At 60.1% G+C, this 27,356-nt stretch overlaps 1 protein-coding gene across 11 annotated transcripts in view; it reads left to right on the top strand.

The window, feature by feature from the left end:
- EP400 (E1A binding protein p400) overlaps positions 1 to 22,617 on the top strand; it is a 97,836-nt gene extending 75,219 nt beyond the window's left edge. For 7 of the 11 annotated variants that reach the window (XM_086681376.1, XM_086681382.1, XM_086681381.1 and 4 more), the window contains 12 exons: positions 1,382 to 1,460; positions 1,577 to 1,828; positions 2,798 to 2,846; positions 2,921 to 3,030; positions 7,668 to 7,875; positions 8,005 to 8,201; positions 9,753 to 9,971; positions 11,743 to 11,938; positions 12,400 to 12,524; positions 14,409 to 14,555; positions 18,860 to 18,937; positions 19,719 to 22,617. In XM_086681376.1, coding sequence (XP_086537502.1) covers positions 1,382 to 1,460; positions 1,577 to 1,828; positions 2,798 to 2,846; positions 2,921 to 3,030; positions 7,668 to 7,875; positions 8,005 to 8,201; positions 9,753 to 9,971; positions 11,743 to 11,938; positions 12,400 to 12,524; positions 14,409 to 14,555; positions 18,860 to 18,937; positions 19,719 to 19,991 — 1,933 coding nt within the window. In that variant the 3' untranslated portion in view covers positions 19,992 to 22,617. The remainder of the gene's footprint in view (positions 1 to 1,381; positions 1,461 to 1,576; positions 1,829 to 2,797; positions 2,847 to 2,920; positions 3,031 to 7,667; positions 7,876 to 8,004; positions 8,202 to 9,752; positions 9,972 to 11,742; positions 11,939 to 12,399; positions 12,525 to 14,408; positions 14,556 to 18,859; positions 18,938 to 19,718) is intronic. The other 4 variants (XM_086681384.1, XM_086681383.1, XM_086681378.1 and 1 more) reach the window with 2 other exon arrangements.
- Positions 22,618 to 27,356: the final 4,739 nt, after the last annotated feature.

The raw sequence follows: 27,356 nt of genomic DNA, 5'->3' as shown, positions 1-27,356 counted from the left end.
TCAGACCGATCTCATGGAGGTGGAAGGTCTGCGCCACAGACAGACGGCACGAAACAGCCCGGCAGAGGGGACCGGGGGTGTTCCTGCTGGATGTCGCTCCGATGCGAGGGCGTGTCAGGTCACCCATCGTGGGGCTGAGGGAGACGGGTTACGAGGCAGGTCTGCGGGACGAGCACAAGGGGGCCCGGGTGGCTCCGAGGTAGGGGAGCGGGGCAAGCGGGGAGGTGGGCATTTCAGGGGCGCCTGGGCGGACGAGGCTGTTCAGTGTGAAAGCCTGGCTGGGGTGAGGCAAGCACTGGCCTGGGTGTCTTGGGGGCTCAAGTTAGTTTCTACGTCTGGCTCAGGTCAGAGGAACGGGCCCCGTGTAGACAGGGCTAGAAGGTGGGGGTGAGGGGAGAGGAGAGGCCGGCATGTGGGCCCGCAGCTGGCTGTCCTCTCGGAGTCTTGTGGCAGCCGAGGGTGAGGGTCCGCAAGGAGCGGGGGCCGGGCCGGCGGCCCAGGGGGAGGACGAGCTGTAGGGGCCCCGCCTGGAGCCGGCTGGCCCAGGGAGCCCTGTGTGCAGGAGGGACCACCGCCAGAGGAAGGCCCAGGTGATCACGTGAGAGCAGGGGCAGGGCAGTGGGATCTGGTGAGACGTCCCGAGCGGGCTGGCACGAGCATGGGGGCGGTGAGGGGCTGACGTGCAGGGGCACCCGATAGGTGCGGCACGGCCCGGGGCCCTGCTAGGGAAGGCCCAGAAGCGGGGAGGGCGTCCGTGAGGCTTGAAACAAAGCTGGACTCTCTGTGACAGCAGGCGTCGAGGAGATGGGGAGGGAATAGGAACTGGGGGGCGCCCCCCCAGGAGCAAGGGCTCAGGATGGGGAGGGCTCTGAGGGGGCCCACCCTCCCCCTGGGCTCCCCCTGGGCTCCCCCTGGGCTTTGCCGGTCAGCCTGGAGCCGTTGGGAGGCCAGCCGGGGGTGTTGGCGGCGCTAGGCCCTGATGTTAGTTGTCGTGGACACAGGGGCATCTGGAGGGCCGGAGTGGGGCCTGGGGACACAGGGCTACTGATGGCTCTGCTGGTTGGGGGAGGGGAGGCCCGGCCTGGAGCAGGTGGTTAGCCGTGGGGCGCACACACACGTTTCAGTCCCCCGACGTACCCGGCACTGTACCGGCTGCCGCTGTGGTAGACCGGACCTGCCTCCTGGAAGGTTCTCTGTGGAAAGGGAACGGGAGACGTGGTCTCGGACGACTCCTGCAGCTTTTTTTCTTGCGAGGGGGCTTGACCACAGCGGCCTCCTGGCACCTGGCTGCTCGGGTGGTGAGAGCCCCCTGCCTTTCTGGAGTACTCCGCTCCCCCCCGAGCGCGTCTGTTTATCTTCCTCATCTGCTCTTGTGTTTCAGCGGCATCAACTATGACAAACCGCTGCCTCCCATTCAGGTTGCATCTCTTCGAGCAGAGCGTATCGCCAAAGAGAAGAAGGTGTGGATGCCGGGGCCCCTGGGTGGGGCCAGGGTGGGGGGCGTGGGGGGCGGGCTCCTCCCCACGGCGCCTCCCCTCCCGTCCCCTCCCCTCTCCTCTCCTCTCCGCCTCTGCAGGCCTTGGCCGATCAGCAGAAGGCGCAGCAGCCGCCCGTGGCGCAGCCCCCGCCGCCCCCACCGCAGCCGCAGCCCCCGCCACCCCAGCAGCCGCCCCCGCCTCTGCCCCAGCCCCAGGCAGCAGGTGGCCAGCAGCCCCCGGGGCCACCGGCCGTCCAGCCGCAGGCCCAGGCGCAGCCCCAGGCACAGCCCGCGCAGCCCCCGCCGAAGGTGCCCCCGGCCATCACGACAGTGGGCAGCGCCGCCGTGCTGGTGAGGGGACACCTCTCCCTGGAGACGGGGTCGGTGCAGAGGGTCTGTTTAGACACAAGCACGGCTTACTCAGGAGGCGGAAGGCCCAGTTTTGCCCCGGCAGGAGCGTGCAGCCACAGGGGGCGCCCTCAGCCGCGCTCCGCCCACGCTGGGCTCCGTGGCTGGGCTGTTGGGCAGGGTAGGAGGTGGAGGCAGCGGGGAAGTTTGGGGCTGGGCCGAGTGAGGTGTCGCTGTGAGGTCAGGCCACGGAGGCACGGGGACCATTGGTGTCACCGTGCAGACTCCCTTGTCCCGACCCTCGCTCCTCGCCTCGGTGCCCGTGTGGGCATGTTCCCGCACACGCGTGCGCATGGGTCTTCGGTGCCCGTCAGGGAGAGGGGTACAGTGACGCACGGAACAGGGATAAAAAGGCTGACTCGTGATCCCGCACGTCCTGTGCTGCTGTCATTGTGCTCCGGTGTGCTCCTCACCGTGTGCGCCCGCGTGGCCTGTCCCCATGCGGTGTGGACACTGGAGTCACACGTGGGGAGAACGCCTGGACCTTTTTGGGAAGCGCCACTGCCGGGCGTGGGGGTCGTGGGTCCTCATCTGTAGCTGCGTCCGTTGCGGTGGGCTTGTTGCGTGACCTGGACGGTTCCTCCGTCAGAAAGCTCACTCGCTCACAGAGCCCCTGCTCCCGTGGCCCCAAGGGCACAGCGGTGGGTGGTTGGGGAGGGACTCTGTGTGCGGCCCTTGTGATGGCAGTCTGTGGGGAGAGAGCGGGCAGCAGCTAGCATGGAGCCTCGGGCTTGGCAATCGTGGGGGTCGGGACGGCTGGTGCGGCCGGGGCCCCAGAGGAACGGGGCAGGAGTCGGCCGTGGGGCTGTGGAACTAGGCATGCGTTTGGATGATTCCGACGAAGTGGAAACACTCAGAGGTTTTACACAGGGAAGAATTTGTCCTGAAATCCAGATGCTTTTCTGTTTTCAGCAGGCGGGAGCCATTAAAACGTCCGTCACGGGGACAAGCATGCCCACAGGTAAGGGGTCACAGACGCCCCCATGAGAATTTCCTGCATCCCCGTGCTCCTGCCTCACAGGGCTCTCCCCACAGGCACAGTGAGTGGAAACGTCATCGTGAACACCATCGCGGGTGTCCCTGCCGCCACCTTCCAGTCAATTAATAAGCGTCTTGCTTCACCCGTGGCACCGGGAGCCTTGACCGTGAGTTGTCCCTGCGCACGGGTACCTTCGGTAGCACGTGAGACTTAGGACCCCGCGGAACTTGTTTGTATTTATTTATTGTTTTAAAGTGATCTCTACACCGAATGTGGGGATCAAACTCGCAGTCCCAATATCAGGGGCTGTACTGACTAAGCCAGGGGTTGCCCCAAAAGTTGTTTGCTTTTTAAAGAAATATCCCAGTGGGGCAGAAAGTACCGACCCAGCTTGAATTTCCTAAGATGACGTGAGTGTTCAGGGAACAGCGTCCGCGGTGTGCTTGCTGAGGGCGTGTGTTGAAATCCCTGTAGCGGTTGTGGGAGGAGAAAGGCGGGTCGTGAGGCTGGGTCGCAGACTCCACTGACGGGGGCGCCTCATGTACTGTGACAGATTTGCTTGGGGGGACGTGGGGCCGCAGAGAGGGCCACTCTTGGGGGAACCGTACGGGTGGGCATGTGAGGGCCAGGTGGGGTGTGAAGCGCAGGAGGCGTTGGTCCGCTCGTGGGGCGGCCAGACCTGTGCGTGGGAAGCGGGCAGAGGGAAAGCCGTGGGGCCGTGAGACCCTCTGAGCGCAGAACCGGGAGACCTTGCACTCACCAAGACACACGCCGTGTCTGGCCACCTCCTTGCCCCTGGTGCTTCGCTGTAAATGACAAAAATAAACGAGACTGAGGAGGCTCAACTTACATCTCCGTTTCCAGTTTAGTCACGTACCCAAAGACGGCACGTGCCCTGCGCGAGCAGTGCTCTGACAAGTAGAGTATTGTCCCTCTTGGTTTTGAAAGTGTCTCCTACGAAAGGTGCTGCTGTAGCGCTTGAGACAAGGTGGCGGTGGCAGGGCAGGTACAGCTCCGCAGAATGGGGTACCGAGTCCAGAAAGAGACCCACGTGCGCTTGGGCGTTGGTTTCCATGGAGAGCGCCAGAGGACCACAAGGGGAGAGCCTGGTCTTCTCAACGAGTGGCGCTGGGAGGCCCGCGAGACCACGAGCCGGGCCCCCGCCGGGTACGAGGAGTCACCCGAGGTGATCGTACACCCAAACGTAAAACCCGAAACAGAAGGACGGACCCGTACACGGAAACCCTGGGAGAACAGCTTTGCTCCCTTGCTTTGGGCGGAGACCGAAAGTTAGCGTTCGTGAAAGTCAACATCTGGTGCTTGAAATATATTAAGAAAATGGAAAGCTTGGAAAATGCTCGTTGGCCACGTGTGATGAAGGACCGGTTTGTAGATTGAATGAGGAGTCTGCAGTAAGAAAACAATTGCAGACAGCGGACCACGGATCTGAGCAGTCACCTCCCCGAAGAAGAAGCAGGGACAACAGGCGTGGACGGGGTTGGACGTTGTTAGTCCTCAGGGAAAAGCAGGCGAAGGGCCCAGTGAGGTGCGCCGGCGCGTGTCTCTGAGCGCGGCTTTAGAAACCAGACCTGGCCGCCCGCCTGGAGCTCGCGCTGCTGGTGGCGGAGTCTTAGCGTCGTGTGGGAAATGCGGGAAGGCGGCCTGCCGCACAGCCTCCCACCTCCACGCCTAGGATTTCCCCCAGGGAAGCGAAAGCACGCTTCTGCACGGAAAGCCTGAGTGTGTGTGCAGGGGGCTTCGTTCATAGTCACTCGGAGTGGAAGCGACCCCAGGACTTTCAGCCGTGAATGGATGGGAGGGCCCGCTGGCACGTCCGCTCCCTCTAGGAACACCCCGCCGTACACAGTGGGCTGCTGGCCCGCGTGACAAGGTTTGCCAGTGAGCAGCATTTCAGAAGGCCTCACGTTTAAATAACATGGGAAAGGCAAAACGGTAGAGACAGGAGACAATACGATCTGTATCTAGATTGCGGTGGCTGCTTGGCCACATGCACCTGTGAACACTCGTAGGTCCGTGTACCGGAAATGGGAGAGTCGTACTGTCTGTGCTACGGCATAAATGAGAAGTTTTTCTAGCGTATCATTTAGGATTATTTTACTTATCTTTCTTTATGCTTTGCAGTAAAGCACTTTTGATTTAGCGTCTTAATAACAGCAGCCAGTGGCTGGGCGTGTGGCGTTACGAATGTCCTGCGTGGCCAGTAGCACTGCTGGTGTGAGGGTGGACACCCAAGTCGTTGCACTCGTTCTGTTTTGAAAAAGACCCGTTTGTACATTTGACGTTTATAGGAGGTAAAGTAATCCATCCGTGACGTGTTTTTTGAGTAGCTCTCGGAGACGAGATACCCTTTGTGGCGACGTGGGAGTAGAATATAGAGTCCCACGCGGCGTACTTCCCAGGGCTCTGAGAGTCCCGCGGCGGGACCGCCCAGGAGGGACAGGTACCAGGAGGCCTCTCTGAGCTTCCAGAGGACGGGACGACGTCGTCCATGCACGCGACTCTTCAGCACTGGGAAGGCGTGTACGGGGCCCGGCGGGTGGTTCTGTTCAGGGGGCACAAACAGACGTCTGAACGGAGGCAGGAATCCCCCTCCAGAGGGGCCCTGCGCGCTCGCACCGTGGGACGTTGAGCTCACTGGTCTTAGGGTTTGTGTGTCCGGCTGAAGGATATGGGTTTGTTCGCCAGCAGCTGGGAGCCCTGGAAAGTGCCTGAGCAGAGGTGTGCTCTAGGACAGTTCCCGTGACGCTGCGTGTGTCGCAGAATGGGACCCGAGAAGAAAAGGGCAGAGGGAAGACCGTCTCCGAAGTCCAGGAACGGGCTTCTGTTTCTGGTAATGAGGTCAGGCCTGTTACTTACACTGCTCTCTAATGAAATGCATCAGAACCATTGGATACAGAAGACTCATCATCTCTTTAAAAGTTTTAAGGAGCTGACGAAAAACGTATTAGGGCAAAGTCTAAGGAGGAAGAAATGCAGAGAAACTGCACCGACGTGGTGTCTGCCTTGCGGTGCCTCTTACCCGTGTCGCCGGACAGGGGACCCCGTGTGAGCCCGAGGCTCGCTCACCCCTGGGGTGTCTGGACAGAGGTGCCGACCCCGTGAGCCGGGAGCCCGGCGGCTCTTCCCGGGACGCGCGGCCGAGCCAGAAGTGAACCCCAGATTCCCTCCACCCTCGTGCTGCCCGCAGGGGTGGCGCAGGGTGGGGCCTCTCTCCCTCCAGAGTTGGAGCCACAAGTCTGTTCTCTGTCAGCCGGAGGGTAGTAGTCAAGTTTTAGGGCAAAGTTGTGGATTTCCAACTGTGCAGGGGCTTTGGCGCCTGTGGCCCCCACACCCGTCCAAGGTTCACCATGGAGAACGTCTGGGAACGAGAAATACGGTTACCAGGACTGGAAAAAAGAAAAACTCTGGTAACGGGCTACAGCGTGTTTACACACAACTGGGAGAATTAGCTGCAAGAGGAGTCCCGCCCAGTGCCGTGTGGGCGGCAGCAGGGAGTGCGCGGAAGAGAGCGCGTGAGGCTGCAGACCGGGAGCCTGTGGTGCATCGGGATCCAGACGGGGAGGGGGGGCGGGCTAAGGTAGCGTTTGAGGATGCGCGTTTTCCAGAACTGAGCGACGGCGCTGACCCGTACTTACAGAAATCCCGACCGGTCCCCATGCAGCCCGATGTGGGACCACGGGACGGAGCCCGCGCCCGCACGGGGCCGGCCGCAGAGAGACGTGGAGGTAGCCCGAGCCCGGCACGCCGCCTCCGGGGGTGGTTTCCTTCTCGCCGGCCGTGAGGCCGGGAGCTGCTGGGATGACACGGTGAGCTAGTGACGGTGACCACCACCTCTGGTATTCCATCTCTTCCGGAAATACCTTGAAGGACGAGGGTAACGTAGCATTCCCAGACGAAGACGGGTCCCGGCCGGTGGGCCCTGGCCGAATGAAACACGCTCGAGGCAGAAGGCGGCTGTTGACGGACGGAAGGTGTGAGGAGCGAGGCGGACGCCGACCCGACAGCGACTCCGCGCGGGGCCGACAGCAGGGACCACGCGCGGGGACGGCGGCGTGTGAGTCAGCGGGGGACCGAGGCGCCGAAACGCTCCGCGGTCTCTCAGGAGGAGCGCGGGTGTGACGCCGTTGAGGAAACTCCAGCAAGTGTTCACGGGGTAATTTTAGCGGAGCCACCAGAGGGATACGAGCGTGACTCCCGTGCTCGGGAGGGAAGAGCAGGAGAGAGACGTGCTGTGAGGGAAGGCGGGAGAGCAGGGTCGAGGCGCGTGGAGCCGGACGGCTGCCCGGGAAGCACAGAGCGTGGTGCCGGGTCCGTGCGCGGGGATGGGGACGGGGCGGCCGTCCGCACCGAGGGGCCGGCAGGGACCAGGGGAGTCGGTGGGGCATGCCCACTGCTCGTGGCGGGACGCGGGCGGCCGTGGCTCGGAGGGTCCACGTGTGGGGCGCAGGGAGTGGCAGCGCCTGTGCGGGGGCGGGAGAAGCTCGGTGTCTGGGGAGTGAGCACCGTCGTCTGGAGGATGGCCCAAACCTCACAGTGTCCCGGGGACAAGAGTCTTTGAGGACAGCGGGGACGGGAGCACCGGCGTCTCAGACTGGTTTTCTGCGGTTAACCGACCCGCTTTAGTGGAACTCGCTCCGTCGGCACGTTCAGCCTGTCGAGCCGCTGAGATCCGGAAAGCGCTCCGTTTTCTTGGGTTCAGAGATCGGGGTCCTCTGCCTCCCACGACCGAGAAAAGAGAAAAGCGCCGAGTGACCTGACGGCCTCCCCCGTCGCCTCTTGCAGACCTCCGGAGGCCCTGCGCCCGCCCAGGTGGTCCACACCCAGCCGCGAGCGGTCGGCTCCCCGGCCACGGCCTCGTCCGACCTGGTGTCCCTGGCACCCACCCAGAGCGTTCGCGCGGTTACCTCTGTGACAGCCTCGGCCGTGGTCACTACCAGCCTGACCCCGGTGCAGACCCCGACCCGGTCTTTGGTGACTCAGGTGTCCCAAGGTAAAGGCGGGTTCGGTTTCCCGTGTGACCCTTCTCACCGTTAAACCGAGCCGGGACCTCGAGCGGCCGTTTGTCACGGGAGGAAGGGAGGGCCGTGTGCGTGCGAGGTCTGACGGAGCCCCTCTCCAGCCGCAGGGGTGCAGCTGCCCGGGAAGGCCATCACGCCCGCACACTTCCAGCTGCTCAGGCAGCAGCAGCAGCAGCAGCAGCAGCAGCAGCAGCCGCAGCCGCCGCCGCCGCCGCCGCCCTCCCAGGTGCAGGTCCCGCAGATCCAGGGCCAGGCCCAGTCGCCGGCGCAGATCAAAGCTGTCGGCAAGCTGACCCCGGTGAGTATCTGGCAGGAAACCGCACGCACGCCGTCCGATGCCTCGCGTTGTCATTTAATTCCCAGTGTGTTTTGCACGGATCCGCTGTGGTCTTTGGGGGAAGCGTGCTTGTCTCGTCTTTAACAACCACTCTCCGTACGGTGCCCCCCCACGGTCGTGGGAGCGGTCTGGTCACAGCGCTCTGGAGACGTGTCTTCCCGCTCGCTTTCTGGCGCTGTGCGCCGCAGTTCAGGCTCCGAAGTAGAGGTTCCGTCCCCAGCCAGAGAAAATGGTGATGCGTAGCGCACGTGCGGTGTTGTTCCTCAAAGTGATTTGAGTCCTGACGTTCCTGATTTTTGCCGCTCTGCACCACCTGTGCAATCGTGTACAAAAATACGTTCACTTTGAAGGGAGATACTGTATCTGCCACGTTGGAAAAGCGCCATTGCTTGGCACGGGTAGTGAGTAGAGACACAGAACTGCTAGAAACAAGACAGTGTTTTAGAGTTCCAGCTAGTTCCCAGGCCCACCACGGTAAGTACCTGACCTTGGGCCTGCCCTTTTCGCTTGCAGAGGGGCAAGAGGGCATGCGGGGGGGGGGGGGGGGGGGCGGTGTGCAAGCCCTCAGCGGAGGCTCCACTAGTGAGGCCCCAGGCGCACCAGAGAAAGGACGAGCCACCTGATACAGCATTCACACTCGATCATAGCCAGAAGGCCCAGAAGTGATCCCAGAGAAAGCACTCAGCTCCTGTCGCGCCAGCCACGTGTCAGGGGCTCTGTGACTACCGGATGGGACAGCCCGGGTCTAGAACATGGCCGTTACTGCAGAAGTCTGGGGGACGGCCCTTAAATTAGAAAGTTACTGGGCCCAGCTCCCCCCCCGCACTGCCTTCCCTCCTCCCCATGTCCTGCTTCTCCCCAGGACACGAGGGCCTGCCCACGGCTGCCAGGGCCTCCCAATCACTCACTTGTTTGCCTGTGCCTGGGCACAGCCTGCTCTCTCTGAAGTCGATTTCAGAGTTGTTGTCATTGTCCCCATGTAGACACAGATCTGATAGGAATTACACAGCATAAGTTCCCTAAAAAGAAAATTGACTCCTTAAAATAGGTTTTGGGCTGTTTTGGCATCTTAATGTTTTAACTTAAAGGCATGAGACTTCTTTATCGATTGTATTCATTTGGAGACACTTAGAACAAAAAGTTGAGAGCTGATGCACGTCTCCTAATAAACTTCAGAAGTTCAAAAAGGATTATGATTTATAGACTTTAAAAATTTTATAGGTTATGGATTTAAGGTCACTTGTTTGCGAGTGAGAGAAACCAAGAAATATTGCTGTGAATTCACTCATCTGTCAGAATTACTGTTTCTAGTTTGCGTCAATAATGCTAGTTTTTAATAAAAGAACATTTTTTAAAAATGTCAGAAAGCCCCTAGATTATGGTTTGCATATTGCGTATTAGCAACTGTCTACCTCGGTGTTTAATGGATAGTTCAACGGTAACTTGAAACCAAGATTTATGGATTTGGAATGCGGCTAATATTGATGAAAAGCTACTTTATCTGGGTTTTAGGAACATCTGATCAAAATGCAGAAGCAGAAACTGCAGCTGCCCCAGCAGGCCCCCCCACCGCAGGCCCCGCCAGGGCCCCCACAGCCCGCCACACAAGTGCAAGTGCAGGCCCCGCCACCCACGCCGCAGCAGAGCCCCCAGCTGGCCACGGTCACGGCCCCGCGGCCCGGAGCCCTGCTCACGGGCACCACCGTGGCCAACCTCCAGGTGGCCCGGCTCGTAAGTTCCAGTTGATGCATTTGTTTTTCCGAGGCAATGTCTTTGAACGTTTACGTGGACTGTTACTGCTTGCTCAGGCCGACGCTAGGCATTCTGGCGGGCCTCCTAGGAAAGCGATAGGTGCGCTTCCCTCCCCATGCCGCCCAGAGCTTTGGCGGGCGGGGCAGCTGGAGGAGGCGGGGAGTGAGCCACACGATGCAGGGAGGGCCAGGCTCTGTTGGGGACGAGGCCCATGTCGGGAGGTGGGCGAGGCCTGAAAACCAGGCTCTGGTGTCCCTGTGCTTTGTCGGCCCAGAGACTCTGGAGGTTTCTGAAGGGGAGCAGAAAGTTGCAGTGAAATCAGCGTCTGGGAAGAGGAGTGAGATTCGGCAAGAGCGGGTCTCATGTGCTGTGGGCCAGACGCTGTCCCATCAGGCGAGCCTGTGTCCTGCTCGGGGAGCCCCCCGTTCTGGCCCTAGTGACCGCTAACGGCAGGGACCCTGCTCCGGGCCAGGCGCCGCCCTAGGCCCTGGACCTCTCACGTGATCAGTGCTCGCAGGCTGCTGCTGAGGCAGGAGTAGGGGGGTTTGAGTGTGCACTCAACTGTGCAGGTGTGCAGACTGAGGCCCACAGCTCAGGTAACTTGCCCAAATCGTACTGCTAGTCGCCTGCCACTGGGCGGCTCGGGCTGGGTGCTCAGGCTCTGCTGTGCGTGTGCCTCACGCCTGCTCTAAGGCCGCAAGACGGGTGGGAGTGGACGGGAACCGGGAAGGCAAGTGTGGTTTTGCCTGTATTCACAAGAAACGTTAAGTTCAAACAAGAGTGGGGATCACGTGTGGTGGCCAGGGTGTAGGGAAGGCTGCCGGCACATGCCCCCTGCAGGGTTGCCGGAGGGAGATCGGCTCCGACTCTGGGGGGAGTTCCAGTGATTCGGCCAAAAACTGCTCACCAGTTTACCTCGGGGACCTGTGTCTGTTCCCTCTAAAGAACTAGTAGGAGGAATACCACGTGCCGGGTGCACAATCCTGTCGTTTCGGGCGTGTTAGAGGAGGGACGTAGGTCCCCCTTAACTGGGGACTTTACCAAATAGTGCAGTGGCGTCCCACTCGTTGGGACAGCACGCAGCTTTGGACGATGATGTGGCAAAAGGCAGAGAAACCGACCACAAGCCATGTGCAAGTCGTCCCGCTTGCACACTTTCGCAACAAGTCACGAAGGTGAGAACGTCTCATGGGCTCAACGCTGGTTTTCACACTCATGTGTGTGTAGGTTTAGGGTTAGCCGAGTGCTTGCACGGGTAAAGTGGATCTGTTTTCCTTTCCGAAGATGCAACATAATCGACGAGCACTCGGTAGCAGCGTGATGACTGAGTAGCAACAGGTGGGATCCGTGGGAGAGCTTTCTGGAAGAGTGCGGCGGGGGCCACAGGAGGGGGCGGCAGGCCGGCCTTCAGTCGTAGCGGAAGGAGCGGGAGACGGCTTGTGTAGCAGACACTGCAGGCCGGGGCTCCTCCGGTGATCGGGGGCGGAGAGGCACAGGTGCGAGCTGCGTGGCAGGGTCTGATCGCGAGTGTGGGTGTGCAGCACGTGGGGCTCATGGAGCCCCCGTCCCCGCGCTCGCCGGTGGCAGGTCAAGCGTAGATGAGCCCACGCCCCCGTATGTTCCTTCAGCCGACAACCACTTTTCACTTTGTGAATCGTTTCCCACCGCTTGGCCTCTTGTGGGGAAATGTTTGCACAGACGCGTGCCGTCCCGAACATCTCTGGACTCTCCCATTATTTTCATTGTTTAGACCCGGGTTCCCCCTTCGCAGCTGCAGGCGCAAGGGCAGATGCAGGCTCAGGCGCCCCAGCCGGCCCAGGTGGCGCTGGCGAAGCCTCCGGTGGTGTCCGTGCCTGCGGCCGTGGTCTCCTCGCCGGGTGTGACGACCCTGCCCATGAACGTTGCCGGGATCAGTGTGGCCATCGGGCAGCCGCAGAAAGCCGCAGGTGCCTGTCTTGTGCGGCCCCTCCCCCGCCCCCCCCCCCCCCCCCCCCCCCCCCGCTGCGCTTAGAGCCTCGAGCGGGCCAGCGCGTCCTCTGGCACGATGATGGCCACCCGCCCTGGCGGCTTCCGTGCTGGACGCCCACGTCGAGCATGTCAGGGCAATGCACCTTCAGCCGGAGTGTCCCTCGGCTTCCCAAGTACAAGGTTTGGCCTTTCATTTAACCGTTAACGTTCTGAGCTCCCCGTACCTTTACGTGAACGTCCTCATGAGCCCAGAAACCACGTAAACGTGCCCGTGGGGTGGCCGTGTTTGTCCCGCACAGATCCCGCGTGAGGTTTTCTATAGGGACGGCCATCAGTCTGAACCACCCAGCGGCTCAGGGAGATGCAGGGAGCTTCAGGGAAGCCCCGAGACCCGCGTGCCTCCTGAGCTCTGTGACTAAGGACTTGGTCGTGTTCACAGGACAGACCGTCGTGGCCCAGCCCGTGCACGTCCAGCAGCTGCTGAAGCTGAAGCAGCAAGCCGTGCAGCAGCAGAAAGCCATCCAGCCACAGGCTGCCCCGGGCCCAGCGGCTGTCCAGCAGAAGGTACTGGCTTCCTGCGGGGATCCTCCCGCCACCCTGTCTCCACGCCGAGCCGGGCCCTGCCGCCGGGCACGGTGTGCGCGTGGGACGGGAGGGTCCTGTGCGCCTCGCCTCGCCTCGCTGCCTGACGACCCCGTGCCCATGCACTCAGGCTGCACGGGGGTCTCAGGGTAGGAGCTGCTGTGAGGCCTCCCGGGGAGAATGTGGCTACGGGACGGGGAGCCCCGGGTGCCAGGAGCCTGCGGGGAGCTGGGAAGCGGGCTGTGGAATTGCACGGTTGGGAAAGGGCCGGAAGGATTCAGGGGTGGAGGTGTAGCTCTCCGTGTGTGAGTGCCTGGCCCCCCGGTGTACGGGACAGACCTTATGCTCAGATGAGCCAGGCGGGGGCCGTGTCCTTGTGTGTTTGTACACGCGTGCGTACGTGCCGTGAGGGGAGTGACGAGCTGAGGGGGGAGAGGGGCCTGCCGGAAGGAGCGCTGTCAGCGTCTCGCCGACTCACAAGTGTGCGAGCACGTAGCTCTGAGCTGATTCGGGTCCCCAGGCCGTGCACTCTGCAGGCGCCCCACTGAGAGGAAGCGAGAGTGAGGTGCTGGGCTGCTCTGCGTACTCACTGGTAGCTCGCAGCCCGACGTGTAGGCGATGACGCTGGTTCTCCAAGTGCGTGTCAGACCCGCTGTTTTCCTGCACGGGAGCAGCTGTCGCTCCGGTGTCGGATTTCAGGGCAGGGCTGCGCGTGTTACCCAGAGGAAACTGAGGCTCAGAGAAAGGAAATGACTTGCTCAGAGTCGCAGAGCTGACCGTCGGACCGCAGGGTCCCGCGTGCGGCACACACGTCAGACGAACGGCTCTTCCCGGAGTGTCGCCGTCCCGCTTGCAGGGGCCTGCTGGGGGCGGAGATCCCGCCCGCCCCTGACCCCGTAGTGTCTGTGGGGACGGCAGAGGGAAGGGGCCGCGCCGGCCAGGGGCGTGGTTAGGGCGTGCCAGGGCAGACACGTTCGGGAGGGCGGAGGGGGCGGGTGGCTCGGGCAAGAGCCATCCTGGCAGCAGCCGCTCCACGTGCCAGATGTGTGCCCTCGGGACCTCTTGCCCCTTCCTCCCGGGTGGGTGGAGCCGTTGGCCTTCGAGAAAGGTATGTCTGGTTGATTGCAGAGCCACACCCACCGCCGGGGCAGTGTCTCCCCTGTGGCGGACGCTTTGAGGAGGAGACACACTCCGAGTCCCCTCCCTGGTCCTTTCGGGCCATCCTGGGACTCGGCTCCATAGGCGTGCAGGGTGGGGCCGCTCGCAGAGCCGGCCGCGCTGGGAGGCACTGGTGCCAGGATGCCGAGGACACCGTGGTCGGGCCTGTGTCGTTGTAGGGTTGGCATACCTTGGGGCGGGGAAGAGGGGCGGGGGGCCTTAGCTGTAGCGCCGGTCTGATGTTCGTGTGGCTCGAAAGACTGAAGAATACCGTGGGTGGCCACGGCCTCCTAAACCACCTGTGTAGACTGTGTGCACGGCCCGGGGAGCAGTCCTCTTCTGGCAGAGAAAACTAGAAACGAGATTAAACCTGTAAAGGTCGTGCGTGTAGGTGTCTCGCCCTTTATGCCAAATGGTTTTGGGTACCTGCCCACATCGTAAAATTAGATTCAGGAAATTGTAGGCGGGTGTTTTTTGTATCGTGGTCAAGTTCACTCACTGACGTGAGGACGGACACGACGCCAGGCGTACGGACAGTGTAAAGGTGAGCCCCAGCCTGGTCTCCCAGGGGACTTGGGCACGGCCGGTGACACACAGGCGGGGCCGTGCCGGGAGCACGGGCTGGGGGTGCCAGGGGCCCTCCCCGCTGGCCCCGAGGAGGCAACGCCCGGCCTCGCCTGGCTCTGACCTAGGGCCGTCTCTCTCCAGATCGCCGCACAGCAGATCGCTGCTCAGGGCCAGCCACAGAAGGTCACCTATGCCACCCAGCCAGCCCTCAAGACCCAGTTTCTTACCACACCCATGTCCCAGGCCCAGAAGCTGGCCGGGGCTCAACAGGTGCAGACCCAGATCCAGGTGAGCAGGAGCGCGTATGCGGAGACAGCGCGACACCACTGGGCGCGCACGGGCTGGTCGGATGCGTGGGGCGCGGGGTGACCGCCGGCGGATACCCCGAAGGCCGCACGGTGGGCCTCTGCTCCTCGGAGGTGGCCGTGCCCTGACGTGCCTCGCTGGCTTTGCCGCCTGTGGGGTCTCAGCAGGGTGGCTTGGGGGCCGTGCTGAGGTCACACTCCGGGGACGTCCTTCATGCCTGTGAGGCTCCTCCGGGAGTTAGCGGTCAGCTTCCTGCTTCACGCATCCACACGCGCCATCACTCGGCTGCCGCCGGCCGTGTGGGCTGCTCCTGGCTTCGCCGCCGGCCCGTGGCTGCTTACGGAAGGTGGCGGGAGCCGCAGAGACGCGTGCCGGGCCTCAGCAGGGGGGCTGCTTCGCACCTGTGAGCCGCGCATGCGGCCACCCGGGGTGGGGGAGCGGCGCTGTGGGGGGTGCGCGTCCGTCAGGCTTCCGCAGCGGTCCCAGCCCCCCGGGCCTCCTCCTGGCCTCGGCCTGCCGGCGTGCCGCCGTGTCCCTCTGGCGGCTGCCGCGGCTCCGCCCGTCAGGACCCCGTGCACCGGCGGCTCTCGTCTTCTGTGAGCCGCTGCCCGTTCCCGCGCTCTCGCAGCGCTGCTCTCACCCTGGCTGTTCGCCCTCGGGGCTCTGTACTGTTGCCGTCGACACCCGATCTTTGCGCTCACGGTGGGGTGTCTCCGGGTGAGCGAAAGTTCTTAACTTTAACGTGTCGGGACTCGTCAGTCTTCCTGTTTCTGAATGTCACTTTCTGTGTCTTGCTTAAGAAACCCTTCCCAGACGTCCCGACGTTCCTTTCCCGTATCTTCTACAAACCTCGTGGTTTTTCATTCACACTTAGGTTTTTAACCTTGTTGGAATTTTTTCCAGGTGATAGACAAACAGGGATTCGTTTTCATTTTCCCATTAGAACACCCTGTTACTTTCGGCACTACTTTCCCCCTGGTCCGTCGCGTGGCACTGGCATAAACGGTGCCTTCTCCAGCACCGCGCTCTGTGTCCGTCCCTCGGGCTGCGTAGAGAGGCTCGGCATCTGGGAGGCAGACCCCCCGCCTCGTCCCGCTGGGAGCATCCTGCTGCTCTTGGCTCTCTGCGCTTCCCAGTTCGAGTCAGCTGGTGAAGTTGACACACCACAGCCACAGCTGTTGGAATTCTCGCTGGAACCGCTCGCTTTGGCACACGCACGCTAAAATTAGCGGGGTGCAGCATTCCTGGACTCTGTAGATGAATCTGGGGGAAAGCTGATGTCTCTGCAGCCTCGACCGGAGATTCACCAACGTGATGTGTCTTTTGTTGTTTAACTTCTTTAATGCCCTTTAACTAGGTTTTCTGACTTTTTTCAGGAAGGTCGTATCTCTTGTATCGGATCTGTTCCTACTTAATGAATATTTCTGATGCTTTTGTAGTCACGTGTTTCTGAGTCTCTGTTTTCTGTCTGTGCCTCGCACAATCTCTGTACCTTGACCTTTGAATCCAGATGCCTCCATCAAGCCCTGTTCCTTCGACAGTCCGTCCGTGGTCTCCTGCGCTTCCTTTGTCCCCCGGCACATGGCCCGCGCAGAGTGGTGGCTGGAGCCTTGCTCTTCCCCCGCCCCTTCCTTCCTGCTTTGTTGTGCCGGTGAGGCCCGCAGAGTCCCCGACAGAGTGGACGGGAGGCTCAGCCGTATCTGTTCACATGATCATCTTTGCAAGGTCTGATTTGTTAAATCATCCTTCATTAGAGCAAGACAATTTTCTTCTTCACCTAGTTTGCTAGAAATTTTGTTCCCTTTTTTTTGTGGCGTTTTAAAAGTGTTTTTAGAGGCTCTTCTTCCCTTGGTGATCCCTCCCAGTCTCGACGCCCCGGTTCTGTCTCTGTGCCCATGACTCCAGATTCACACCTGCAGCCGGTTGCTACTCCTGTTCCAGACTCTGGTCCTAACTGCCTTTGGACAAAGTCCCCGAAGATGTGTGGCCTCTGCGGGGCCTTGGCCTCACCTGACCTTCGGCCTCGCCTGGGCCAAACCCACAGCAGCTGTCCTTTCTTGATCTCACACTCCAGACCCAGTCCGCCAGTGACTCTGGCTCTCTGGCAGTGTCGGGCACGGTTGTCAGGCCATCCTGCCACTGGGTCAGGTTTACTACTTGGGTCGCTCCAGACTTCTGCGTCCTTACCGATGCCTGGCCTGTCAGTTACTGCACAGATGTGTTAAAAGTCTCTCACTCTGGTTGTGCACTTCTCCTTATGTTTTTTTCCATTTTTGCTTTTTTTCTTTTTTAATTTAATGTTTATTTTTGAGGGAGACAGAGCGTGAGTGGGGGAGGGACAGAGGGAGAGAGGGAGACACAGAATCTGAAGCAGGCTCCGGGCTCTGAGCTGTCAGCCCGGAGCCCGACACAGGGCTTGAACCCACAGACCGTGAGGTCATGACCTGAGCTGAAGTTGCACGCTTAAACCGACTGAGCCACCCAGGTGCCCCTCCGCTTTTGCTCTTTATATTAGATCCCTTATTAGCTACGTTTAAATTAAGGATTTTAATTTTATGTCTCTGCTGCTGTTCTTTCGGTAACCGTGTTCATAGTAGTTACCTTCTTGTGAGCCAGCTCCTTGAAGCCCATCTTTGGGATTGCTTTGAGCTCTGGGTTGCAGGCCGATTCCTGCTCCTGCTGGGCTCCCGGGGGCTCCGCCAGGGCCAGATCCCCTGTGGCTTGAGGGTCGGTGTCCCTCGGGTAATGTCAGTTGGGTTCTGCGCCTGGGTCCCCTCCCCCGCCAGCACCAGGGCCTCGGGCGGTGCACTTCCTCGCAGATCCCCTCCCGGTGACGGAACCACAGTGGGGCCTCACTGACCATGGATCTGAACTCGGCCCCTTGTCTGCCGCGCCCCTGGCGACCGTGAGAATCCCCCGCGGGGCCTCCTCACGAAGCACGTGCTCTCAGGGTGTGAGCGCCTCCGCCCATCACTCTGGGTGCCACCGTGGCCGCGGTTTGGGACCGGGACTTCCTCGCCTCTTGTGAGTTCATGGACGCATTTAAGATGTGTCCGTGTCACCCACGGGGTCTCCGTGTTTCGTGGTGTGCCCACGGAGTCCCGGCCCGCTGTGTGCAAGTGGGGCCCTCATCCAACTGCCCAAGTCTTTGTTTCCGGTCAGCGCTGCGGAGGACTTGGGCGCGTTCGTTGTCCCAGCAAATCCTGTGACGATTTTTAATAGTTAACTAGCGTGTGCTCTCCGCGTAATTTCACGTTTTATAATGAGAACCAGCGTTTACTTGGAGCTCTGTCATTTACAAGTGTGTCACGAAATTTCACGTTTGCTCCAGAATTGTCTCAGAAAAGACTTAATTTCATCCCTGTTCTATGAGTTAGAGACCCAGGCAGCAGTGTCCCGGCCCGGCCCCCAGCAGCTGCCCACTCAGGAGCCCGATCTGCCTCTGAACCGACAGCCCCGGGTAGACCCAAGTGGCCAGAATCCTCTTTCTGCCTCGGGACAGCCACGTACGCACGTGGCGAAACATTTGCGAAAGGCAGTGGCGGGGTGGGAAGCGGCACTCTGTCGGGAAGGGAGATCTCAGTCGTGATTGAGAAGAATACGGCAGCGTGATGAAACATCGGTGCATCGTGGGAGCAGGCTGAGCCTTAGCTGCAGTGGGGGTGCCCTCCCGGGACATTGCCCAGGCTCGAAGAAGGGACTCTTGTGAGAACTCTGGAGACGCTAAACTACTTCATTCTGTCCTCGACTTACTTCTCTTACATAAACTCGCCCATACAAACAGTTCTTAGTAAAAGAAAAAACGTGGCTGAGACACGACACCAGGAGAAGCTGCTAGTTAGACCCGCTTGCAGCTTGCGGAGGCGGGCACGGTCCCCCCGCAGCGTGGTCAGCGGGGTCTCTCAGGCTCCAGGTGAGCAGTCTGAGAGGGGCTCTTCTGGGTCACTTGGATGCTGTTCTGTTTTTGCTTTTTTTTGTTGGTGACATTTACTTACTTCCGAGAGAGAGAGAGAGCGCGCGTATGAGCACGAGAGAGGGACGGGCAGAGAGAGGAAGACAGGATCTGAAGCCGGCTCTGCACTGACAGCCCCGACGTGGGGCTCAAACCCATGAACTGTGAGGTCAGGACCTGAGCCGAAGTCAGACGCTTAACCGACTCAGCCCGCCCAGGGCGCCCCTGTTTTTGCTTTTATTAAGAGCTGAAGGAAAGAAAGGGGGAGAAAACTCTCTTTCTGTGCATATGTTCTTTTGAATTCTGCATTTGGCTTTTCTTTGTTTTGTCGAAGGTTGCCAAACTCCCTCAAGTCGTCCAGCAGCAGACGCCCGTGGCCAGCATCCAGCAGGTCGCCTCTGCTTCCCAGCAGGTAGGACCCACAGACGCACAGCCCTCTGGGGGGGGTCTCACGCCAACTTCTCAGTAAACTTCATGTTTCCGTTTAGGGGGGTTCTTGGTTTTCGTTGTGAGAAAGTAGAATGTTAACAGAATCACTTTTGATTTTCATAATTCAGAAAAAAATCACTTTGGGGAGGATTCTTGAAACCCTTAGGCCAGCAGGACAAAGCTGAACGTACGTGTTCGGTTCAGAAATCAGGGGCTTATTCTAGGGTCACTGCTTCACCAGTGACTTCAGATGCACCTACAGGCCGAAGCCCCCATACCTTAGTTTTAGGGAAACACTGAAAGAAAACTGTCTGCTCGCAGTGACTTTGGGTCCTAGAAGGGTAAGGACTGCTGGGGACAGTGGTGACCCTTGTCACCTAACCATCAGGCTCCTGCCTTTGTATCTGTTGCTACCAAATGCGGCCATACAAAGCAGTGCTTTAACAAAGTGTCATTCGAAGTCACGCGGGCGTGTGGATTTCAAGGAACCAGCTAGTCTGAAGAGCTGATCCCGCCACCAGCGCCCCGTCGTCAGCCTTCGCCTGAGAGCAGCAGTGGTTTCATTTGGTGGCTCTTTTCCCTGCTTTTGTGCAGTCGGAAACCAGAGTGCATCCTTGGATCCGTCACGTGGTTTCACGTTTCACAAAAGCACTGGTGCTAATTAGGCCTCGCACCCCCTCCCCACCCCCGAGAACCTTTTGTCGGTCACATCGCTAGACCTGTGTTTTCTAGGCCGCGTGTGTTTTCTAACTGTTCTGGCTCAGGCTTCCCCGCAGACCGTGACCCTCACCCAGGCGCCCGCGGCCGGGCAGCAGGTGCAGATGATCCCCACGGTGACGGCGACGGCGCAGGTGGTGCAGCAGAAGCTCATGCAGCAGCAAGTTGTGACGACCGCGGCGGCCCAGCTGCAGAGCCCCGGCGTCCCCAACCCGGCCCAGGTGCCAGCCAGCTCCGACAGCCCAAGCCAGCAGCCCAAGCTACAGATGAGGGTCCCCGCCGTGAGGCTAAAGACGCCCACCAAGCCTCCGTGCCCCTAGTCCCGAGAGCGGGGCGGCCTCAGGGCGGGTCGCCGTGCACCGCGCCCCCAGCCAGAGGCGGGTAGACTGTCTGTCGTTGCACCTGGGGACGATGTCATTTGAGATGTGCCGCACCTGCGGAGTTCTCCTTGAAGCGGAGCAGCGTGATCATTTCCCTCCTGCTGCGCCGCCCCCGCCCCTGTAGTATGTCGCCGGTCAAAAAAGTGACGGTGGCGATTCTACCTTCCGGTTTCTCCTCGAGAGCAGTAGCACTGGGTCTTGAGGCCATTTAGAACCTCCGTTAGCGCGCCGAGTCTCATGCATCACGGTGGCCGCGTGGAGTGCGCAGTGGGTCGTAAAACGCTTTCTGAAGCTGAACCGTGGTCTCTGACCACGTCTGCCTCCGCGCGGGGCTGCACACCTAACTGAGGACCCGCTCCGGTCCTTGGAGAGGAGACAGACCGCCTGACGCAGCGCAGCTCAGACCCGAGAGGCCCAGGGTGCTCTCTTCTCTTCCTCCTGAGAGGGGGCCTGTTCGGACGTTTACGGGACACTCTCACCACTGACCCCCATCGAGCACATTCGTGAAGTGTTCCCACGGTGTCGGCCGGATACCGTCTCCGGTGGAACTTTCATTCCAAAGAGCGGCCCGTGTGGCCTCCCACAGGCCCTGCCCACAGCGTGACCGGTTTCCGTCCCGGCACTTCCAGGACACTTCCCGCTCGTGGAGGAAGCCCGTGCTTGGACTCCACGCGCCGCGGCGGCTCCGGCAGGCTTTGTGAGGCTCCGGTCTCGAACTGGTTTGGGGCCCGGAGCGCTCCGTGCGGGCGGGGGCCCGGTGAGAGCAGGGGTGCCCGGCATCGCCCCCCTGGCTTTCCTGCCCGTCCCGGGCGTGGTCTGCCGCCGCGGGAGACCTCCTCGAGCACGGTGACTTCTTCGCGAGCCTGTAGGCGTTGCCTGCCGAAGCAGGCGCGGTCCGCTCTTCACCCTGGGCTCGCGGCAGGTTCCGTTGCCCGCCGTGCCGGGGTCTCGTCCGTGAGCGCCTGCGCTCCTCGCGGTTCTGTGGAAAGCAGAGAACCTTCTGTGCAGTATTTGGGGGCGAGGGGGTGGTACAGCTGAGGGGCAAAGGGGAGGCCCCGTGTGTGCCTCTGTTTCATTTTTGTACTACGGCGAGAAAGCAGGAGTTTTTGCAGTGGGCTCGGTCGGCTGATGACCTGTGCTCACCTGGCCATTTTCACCCCGGCAGAAGCGCCCGCTCGGGGACCGCCTCTCTGCTCTGTCTCCGTGCCTCTTTTATGTCACTCGGTCCAGGAAATCCGGTTGTCTTAGGTCTGTGTGGGCATCCTGAGGGCTTTTACCTGCTAATTTCGCGTGTTCTCCCCTCGTTGTACCACTTGAAGTGACACAAAGGAAAGCGGCCCGTATGTTTTTGTTTCCATTCAGTGTACGTGGACGGTAACACGGGGGCATTTACCGAAGCAAGGAGGCAGCTCGTTGTTGAGCTCTGGGTGGGAATTTGGAAAGGGACTTAGCATTTCGGTTAACTCGAATGTATCCAAAGAGCCCTCCGCTCTTGTTTTCTTACAACCACGCTTGTCGGTTCAGGTGTGGCAGGTGCCGTCAGGAGGGACCACAGGGTGCTAGGGGTGCTCTGTGCATGCTCCTTCTGTGCGTGCTGAGGGGATTCCTGCCCCTCTTCGTCCCCAGCCGTGCCCCAGAGCCCCCTTGTCTTGTCGCAGCTCCTCCTTCGCACACCCGGTCCGTGTTCCCCTCGCCCTTCGTGGTGCCGGCAGTCTGCATCTGGAGCAGGTGCTGGCTGCACCTGTTGGAGCGTCCCCGAGGCGGGGCTGCCCGGATGGCGGTCCTCTGTTAGTCTGGACACCAGGAGAGAATTCGGAGCGTCGCTCAGAACTGACCCGGGGTTCAGAGCGTTCGTGGCGTGGAGCCCCCGCCCTTTTCTCCGTGCGTGACAGGAGTCTCTCGTCTCTGAGGGGGTCTCCTTCGCGGGTCCCCTCACGCAGAATACAGAGCAGGAGACGTGTTACTTCTCTTTTCCTTAGACGTCACCAGCAGCCCCGCAGCCCCAGTGGTCATTCCAGTAAACCTCCTCCTCCCAGTGTGTAGTTTCTCGGTCTTCTGTCGTGAAGGTTCACTGTCCGTGTTTCAGGACTGAGTACGGGTGGGGGGGGGGGGGTGCGCAGACCTCAGGTGGTTCTGGGAGCGGAATCCCGCACTGCCCGGGAGCCGGGTTCTTGCCGGGCCCGTAGTGACCGAGAACGACGGCAGCCAGAGCGCTGTCACGCTCCACCCGGCCGCCACGGGGAGCAGTTCCCCATATTCTTTACGAAGAGACGTTCGCTCCAGTTAAGGGCGGGAGGCTGTGTCTAAGACCCCGTGGGGAGCGGGAAGCCGGACCCCACGCTTGGCCGGATTCGGTGCCTGTTGAGGCAGGGCTTTCCCGTTTGAGGTCTCCACCATCTTCCATTTCCTGTGTGACCAGACAGCTGTTGCGTTGTAAAATATAAAGCAGGAAGACTGAGGTTGTAAATATTTTGTAAACATGACCATTTGTACTTGAATAGTAGGATTTTAAAAAGGGCACCGGTATCCCGCCAAACAAAAGGTGTAATAAAATGACCTTTTTATATGTTTGCTCGTTTTCTCTTTCATAGAAAACTAGTATTCTCGTTAAAATAAGACGCTAGCCGTGTTTGTTACATCTGTGTGAAGAAGAAAAAAAAGGGAAACGCGGGGTCGGAGGCAGAGGCCTGCCCGCGCCGCAGAAGGAGCCGAGCTCGCTCCGCGGTTTTCAGTGAAGGTCACGCTCTCTCTGCAGAGACCGCGCCCACCGGCCCTGTGCGCAGACGGCCCGCACGCGTTACTTTTCTTTATCATCTCTTTTGCTTTTAGATTACCTTTTTTTGTCGTAGTTAAAAAAAAAGTTGCTGATTACAAAGAATACCTTTTTTATAAAAAAAACGCACAACTTCATACAAAGCTCAGATGGTTATTTTTGGTATCTTTTCTTCCACTGCAGAAGCGAGGGCAGGCTCCTGCGGTGTCGCCTGCATCCGCAGACCTGGCTGGGGCAGGTCATGGGGACCTACGACCCTTTGCCAAGTGCCTGCAGGTGGAGGGGGGGTGGTGGTGCTTGGGACCTCTGTGCTCCGTGGCTGTGATGGTCTGCGCTCAGGCACCTGCCTAGCCATGTGATGGGGCCAGTGACTTCACTCCTCAGGGTCTCGGTTTCCTCCTGTGTCCCTCTCTCCCGAAGTGGTTGTGACATCTGGAAAGCACTTAGCCTCCGGCACCCGCACCCAGTAGATGATTTCATTGTGATTACTCTCGGTGGAGAGGACCGTGTGTTTTCCGAACCGTTCCTCACCATGGCCCTGTGATCACGTCTTTGCCAACGGTAGAAAAGCCTGCAGGTCTCGGGCCACAGCTGGCCCCAGGCCGTATTTCCGTGTGCATTCAAGGTGGGGCTGGGGCCACCAAGTACAGGGATTCTGCTGTCTGGCCGCAGCAGGGAGCACCTCCCACGGGTCCATTTGCCACCACCTCCAGTGCGCGGGGCGTCCAGATTCAGTTTAGCGTGAAACACGCCCTGTAGGGTTGCCCGCGGGCCACCTGACTCCGACCAGCTTTAGAAGGCTCACTCGGGTCTCTCTCTTAACTAACCTTAACCTCCTGTCTGCCGTTCAGATCCGATGTCAACCCCTGGCAGCGAGCTTCCCACGCTCCACGTTAGGGGCTGTGCTCAGGGGCCCGTGGGAGACAGGAGACCTTCTGTCAAGGTTCTGGGCAGGAGTTCTCTCCTCCTCTGTCCTGGGCCTGTAGCGTTCACACCCTGAAGTAAACTAATCTTGCAAAGGTCCCGTCTTACTGGGTGAATCATGGTACGTGCATTCTGCAAAATGGAGTGCAGCCACTAGGAGCGAGGTAGGGCTGTATAATCTGGAAAGGAGAGGTCCCTCCACGGGTCAGCCAGTGAGAAGGTGCAGAACCGTCTGTCAGAACGGAGCTGCTTGTACGCCTGGATGTGCCCGGGATACCCTGAGTTGGCGTTAGCCGCCTCGGGAGGGAGGGGGGTGAGGTCGCTCAGGGATAAAGGGGTGTCTGCCATTTGGCATAGCCATTAAGGGGGTTCAGTTTGCTAAGTACACGAGTTAGTCATTTTTAAATAAGGCTCTAGAAATCGCATGTTCCCCACGTGCCCCCGCTGTTCAGGAGCCTTCACGGGGCGGGTCCCAGCGTCCTTGCCCGCCCCGTGAAGCCCCCTGTGCTGGTACACAGCACACGTACCCTTCTGTTCTGGGGACAGCCTTCATTCCCCCGAAGTTCACCTTATCGTTCGGTCCTCTGTTGTCAAGTGTGTCTCGTCTTCGAGGACCAGCCCACACAGAGCACGCACGCCTTCGCTCCTCCCCTGAATGTTCTCCAGCCACACCTTGTACTGGATACTAGTATTTGTGGTTTCCCCAGCAGCACTGCTGTTGTGTTCTACCTCTGCTCAGAGCGTTTGCTGAAACTTAGTCACTAGTGGTGAGTAGAGGCCCGTGCCTAAGGAATGTAGTGAGAAAAGACCTCAAGATAAGGGAAGGCAACCAGGCTACGTGACCTCCCTCACGACCCTATACCATGAGACCACCCCATCAGACTGTATGTCCGTATGTTACCCATAGATGGGAGACAAATCGAAAATGCATAAAAGACCACATGTGGCGTTCAGGGCTCAGTTCTTCGGGTATGAACCCAGCTGGGGTGCCGACACCAATAAAGTTGCTTCCTGGAAAGAAAAGCCTCAGAGTCACGACTCTCTGAGCGAGAATCCTGCTACAATGGTGGAAGTTTTGTTTTTTTAATGATCAACAACTTGGCTCTTTCCTTCAAGAAAATCAAAATCAATGAGTGGGATGGGTGAATTACCGGTTTAATCAGATGATGTTTATTGAGTGCATACTACACGCAGTTTGTTGTCTCTGCCCAGAGCTATAGCCGTGCGCAAAACAGAAAAGGAGGTGGCCTTCTAGCAGGCCAGACGTGACCGTGCTGAACGGCAGACCTCTGGGTTTGCAATGCTGGAGCTCACGCACCCAGTCTGCAGCGGAGACGTCAGGAAAGGCTTCAGAAGCGAAGCCGGGACACGCCAGACGTTGCCCTAGCGCAAAAGCTGTGCTCGCGCACCTCCGGACCCCAGGCTGAGGTGCCTCGCCCCAGTCGAGAAAGTAGGCACTGGAGCGCCCCTCCTTTCCTCCGCTGCCCGGCCTCCTCTTCTAACTGGGCTCCGGCCACTGCTGGATGACCGCCCCCGCCCACGTCCCCTAGGGCAGGGACGAGACGTGCGTGGTCTGTGGCAGACAGTGACCTGAGGATGGACTGGCTGGATGGCGGGGGCACGTGACGAGGGCTGCAAGCTCCGGCTCGCGAACTGACCGGCACGGGCACGGGGACCGAGGGAGACCAGAGGAAGAGGAGTGCGCAGGGGCCGGATGTGAGCCGCGCAGGCCCCGCCCCTTCCCGGGGGGGTCCTCCCTTTCGCCCCGCCTACTCCGATTGGCCCGTGCTGCGCCTGCGCACTGGGCCGGCCGGCACGTTGGGCTTCGTCCCCTGGTCGGGGCCGCTGCCGCTGTCTCCGCTCTCGTCCCCCGCCGGTAGTCGGCGCCGCGGTGACGCCTCCTACCCGTGGTGTTGACCCCCGCCCCGGTGACGCCCCCTCCCTTGGTGGCGACCCCGTCCTGGTGACGACCCCTCCCGTGGTGGCGACCCCCGCCCCGGTGACGATCCCCTCCCCGTGACTGCGCCCCTCCCTCCCGGGGCCACCGGCTGTCTTGGGCCCTGTCCTGCCCACTGGGCCCACCCGGGGGATGCCGTGGTCACGAAGGCGGTTTTCCGCGGCGAGCCTTGTCCACTGCGGTTTTCCCGAAGGTGGGAAACTCGACCGCATAATCTGCGGTCGTGGGGACCGGTTCGCGCCCTCCCTGAAGAAGGAAAAACGCTTTGGCCCAAGGGCCGCGTGAACCGTCCTTCCTCAGAGAGCGGGCGCGGCGGGAGGCTCGAGTGCCCCTCTCGGTGCTCCAGGCGCCGGCTGTCCGGTGCTCAAGGGGGCGCACTGCGGGGGCTCCAGACCACGCTCCCACGCTCCCGCGGGTCAGAGCGCTCCCGGGGGTCACCCTCCCGCCGGGCAGGACCCTAGGGCCTCACACCTGACCTGCTTTCCCGGGGGCCCTGGGGTCCCAGCACTGCTTGCGCGCTGTCGCACACCGCACACGCCTTTCTGTGCCCTGCGAGGCTGAGAGCCGTGCGCTTTGTTCCTTTATATTATGAGTCTCCATCCAGCGTTCATATCACAGGCACAGACGAATAGAATTTTCCCCGTAAAGATACGTAACAGGGCCGCCTGGGTGGCTCAGTTAAGCAACTGGACTCTTGATCTCAGCTCACGTCCCGTTCTCAGGGTCACGAGTTCAAGCACCTCGTTGGGCTCCTCGCGTAGGTATGAGGCCTACATAAAAAACAAACAAACAAATACAGGAAAGATAATGGGATGCTGGGTACTTCTGGGCGAGACTGTCCGCACTCCTGAGCCTGTGGATACAAACCGAAGTGACCCAATCGTAATACCAAAACTGAAATAGAAATGTCCATTGTAACAGTTTGATCGTGATTTTCAGGAACGACCCCTTAAGCACTGTGAGGTACCCCACATTCAACCAGAAGAACAAAGTGCTTTAAGGTGGCTGTTGGTCCCCAAAGGCTGTGGCGCCTCCCACTGTGGGTGGCGAGTGCGGAAGGCCTGTGCTCAGCTTCCTTGCAGGAGAGCAGCCCGGCTGTGTTACCCCGCGTGTCTCACTGCAGCTGCCCCAGAAGCGATACATTCATTTCTGGATTCTTTGTTAACTACTTTTAATCTCAACTTTGATTTGCCAAAGTCATTTTGTGTGTCTTAGAATGAAGCATATTTTATTTTATTTTATGTATTTATTCTTAGAGAGAGCAAGCATGAGCAGGGGAGGGGCCGAGCGAGAGAGGGAGGCACAGAATCCAAAGCAGGGTCCAGGCTCCGAGCTGTCAGCCCAGAGCCCGACGCGGGGCTCGAACCCACAAGCCGTGAGATCATGACCTGAGCCGAAGTCAGACGTTTAGCCGACCGAGCCACCCAGGCACCCCTGATGGAGCATATTTTTAAGTGAGATTTTAAATGTTGTGAAACACGCCCTCATAACAAGATTCCAAGCAACACGGAAAAATCAGGGTTCCTCCCTGTGCTCTGTCCTGCCCCATCCTCCCACCTCCTCCCCTGCTTTTTCTTCTTACTTAGCAGTACGTGTGTAACGTCTGTCCAAGTCAGGACATGGATAAACAGCAGTCCACGGCAAGGGGGCA

This window comes from Puma concolor, chromosome D3 (assembly GCF_028749965.1).
Source record: "Puma concolor isolate L17-30 chromosome D3, mPumCon1.1.hap2, whole genome shotgun sequence".
NCBI classification, from domain to species: domain Eukaryota; kingdom Metazoa; phylum Chordata; class Mammalia; order Carnivora; family Felidae; genus Puma; species Puma concolor.
Note: the sequence above shows the minus strand (reverse complement) of the source record. Positions and strands in the feature narration are given on the sequence as shown.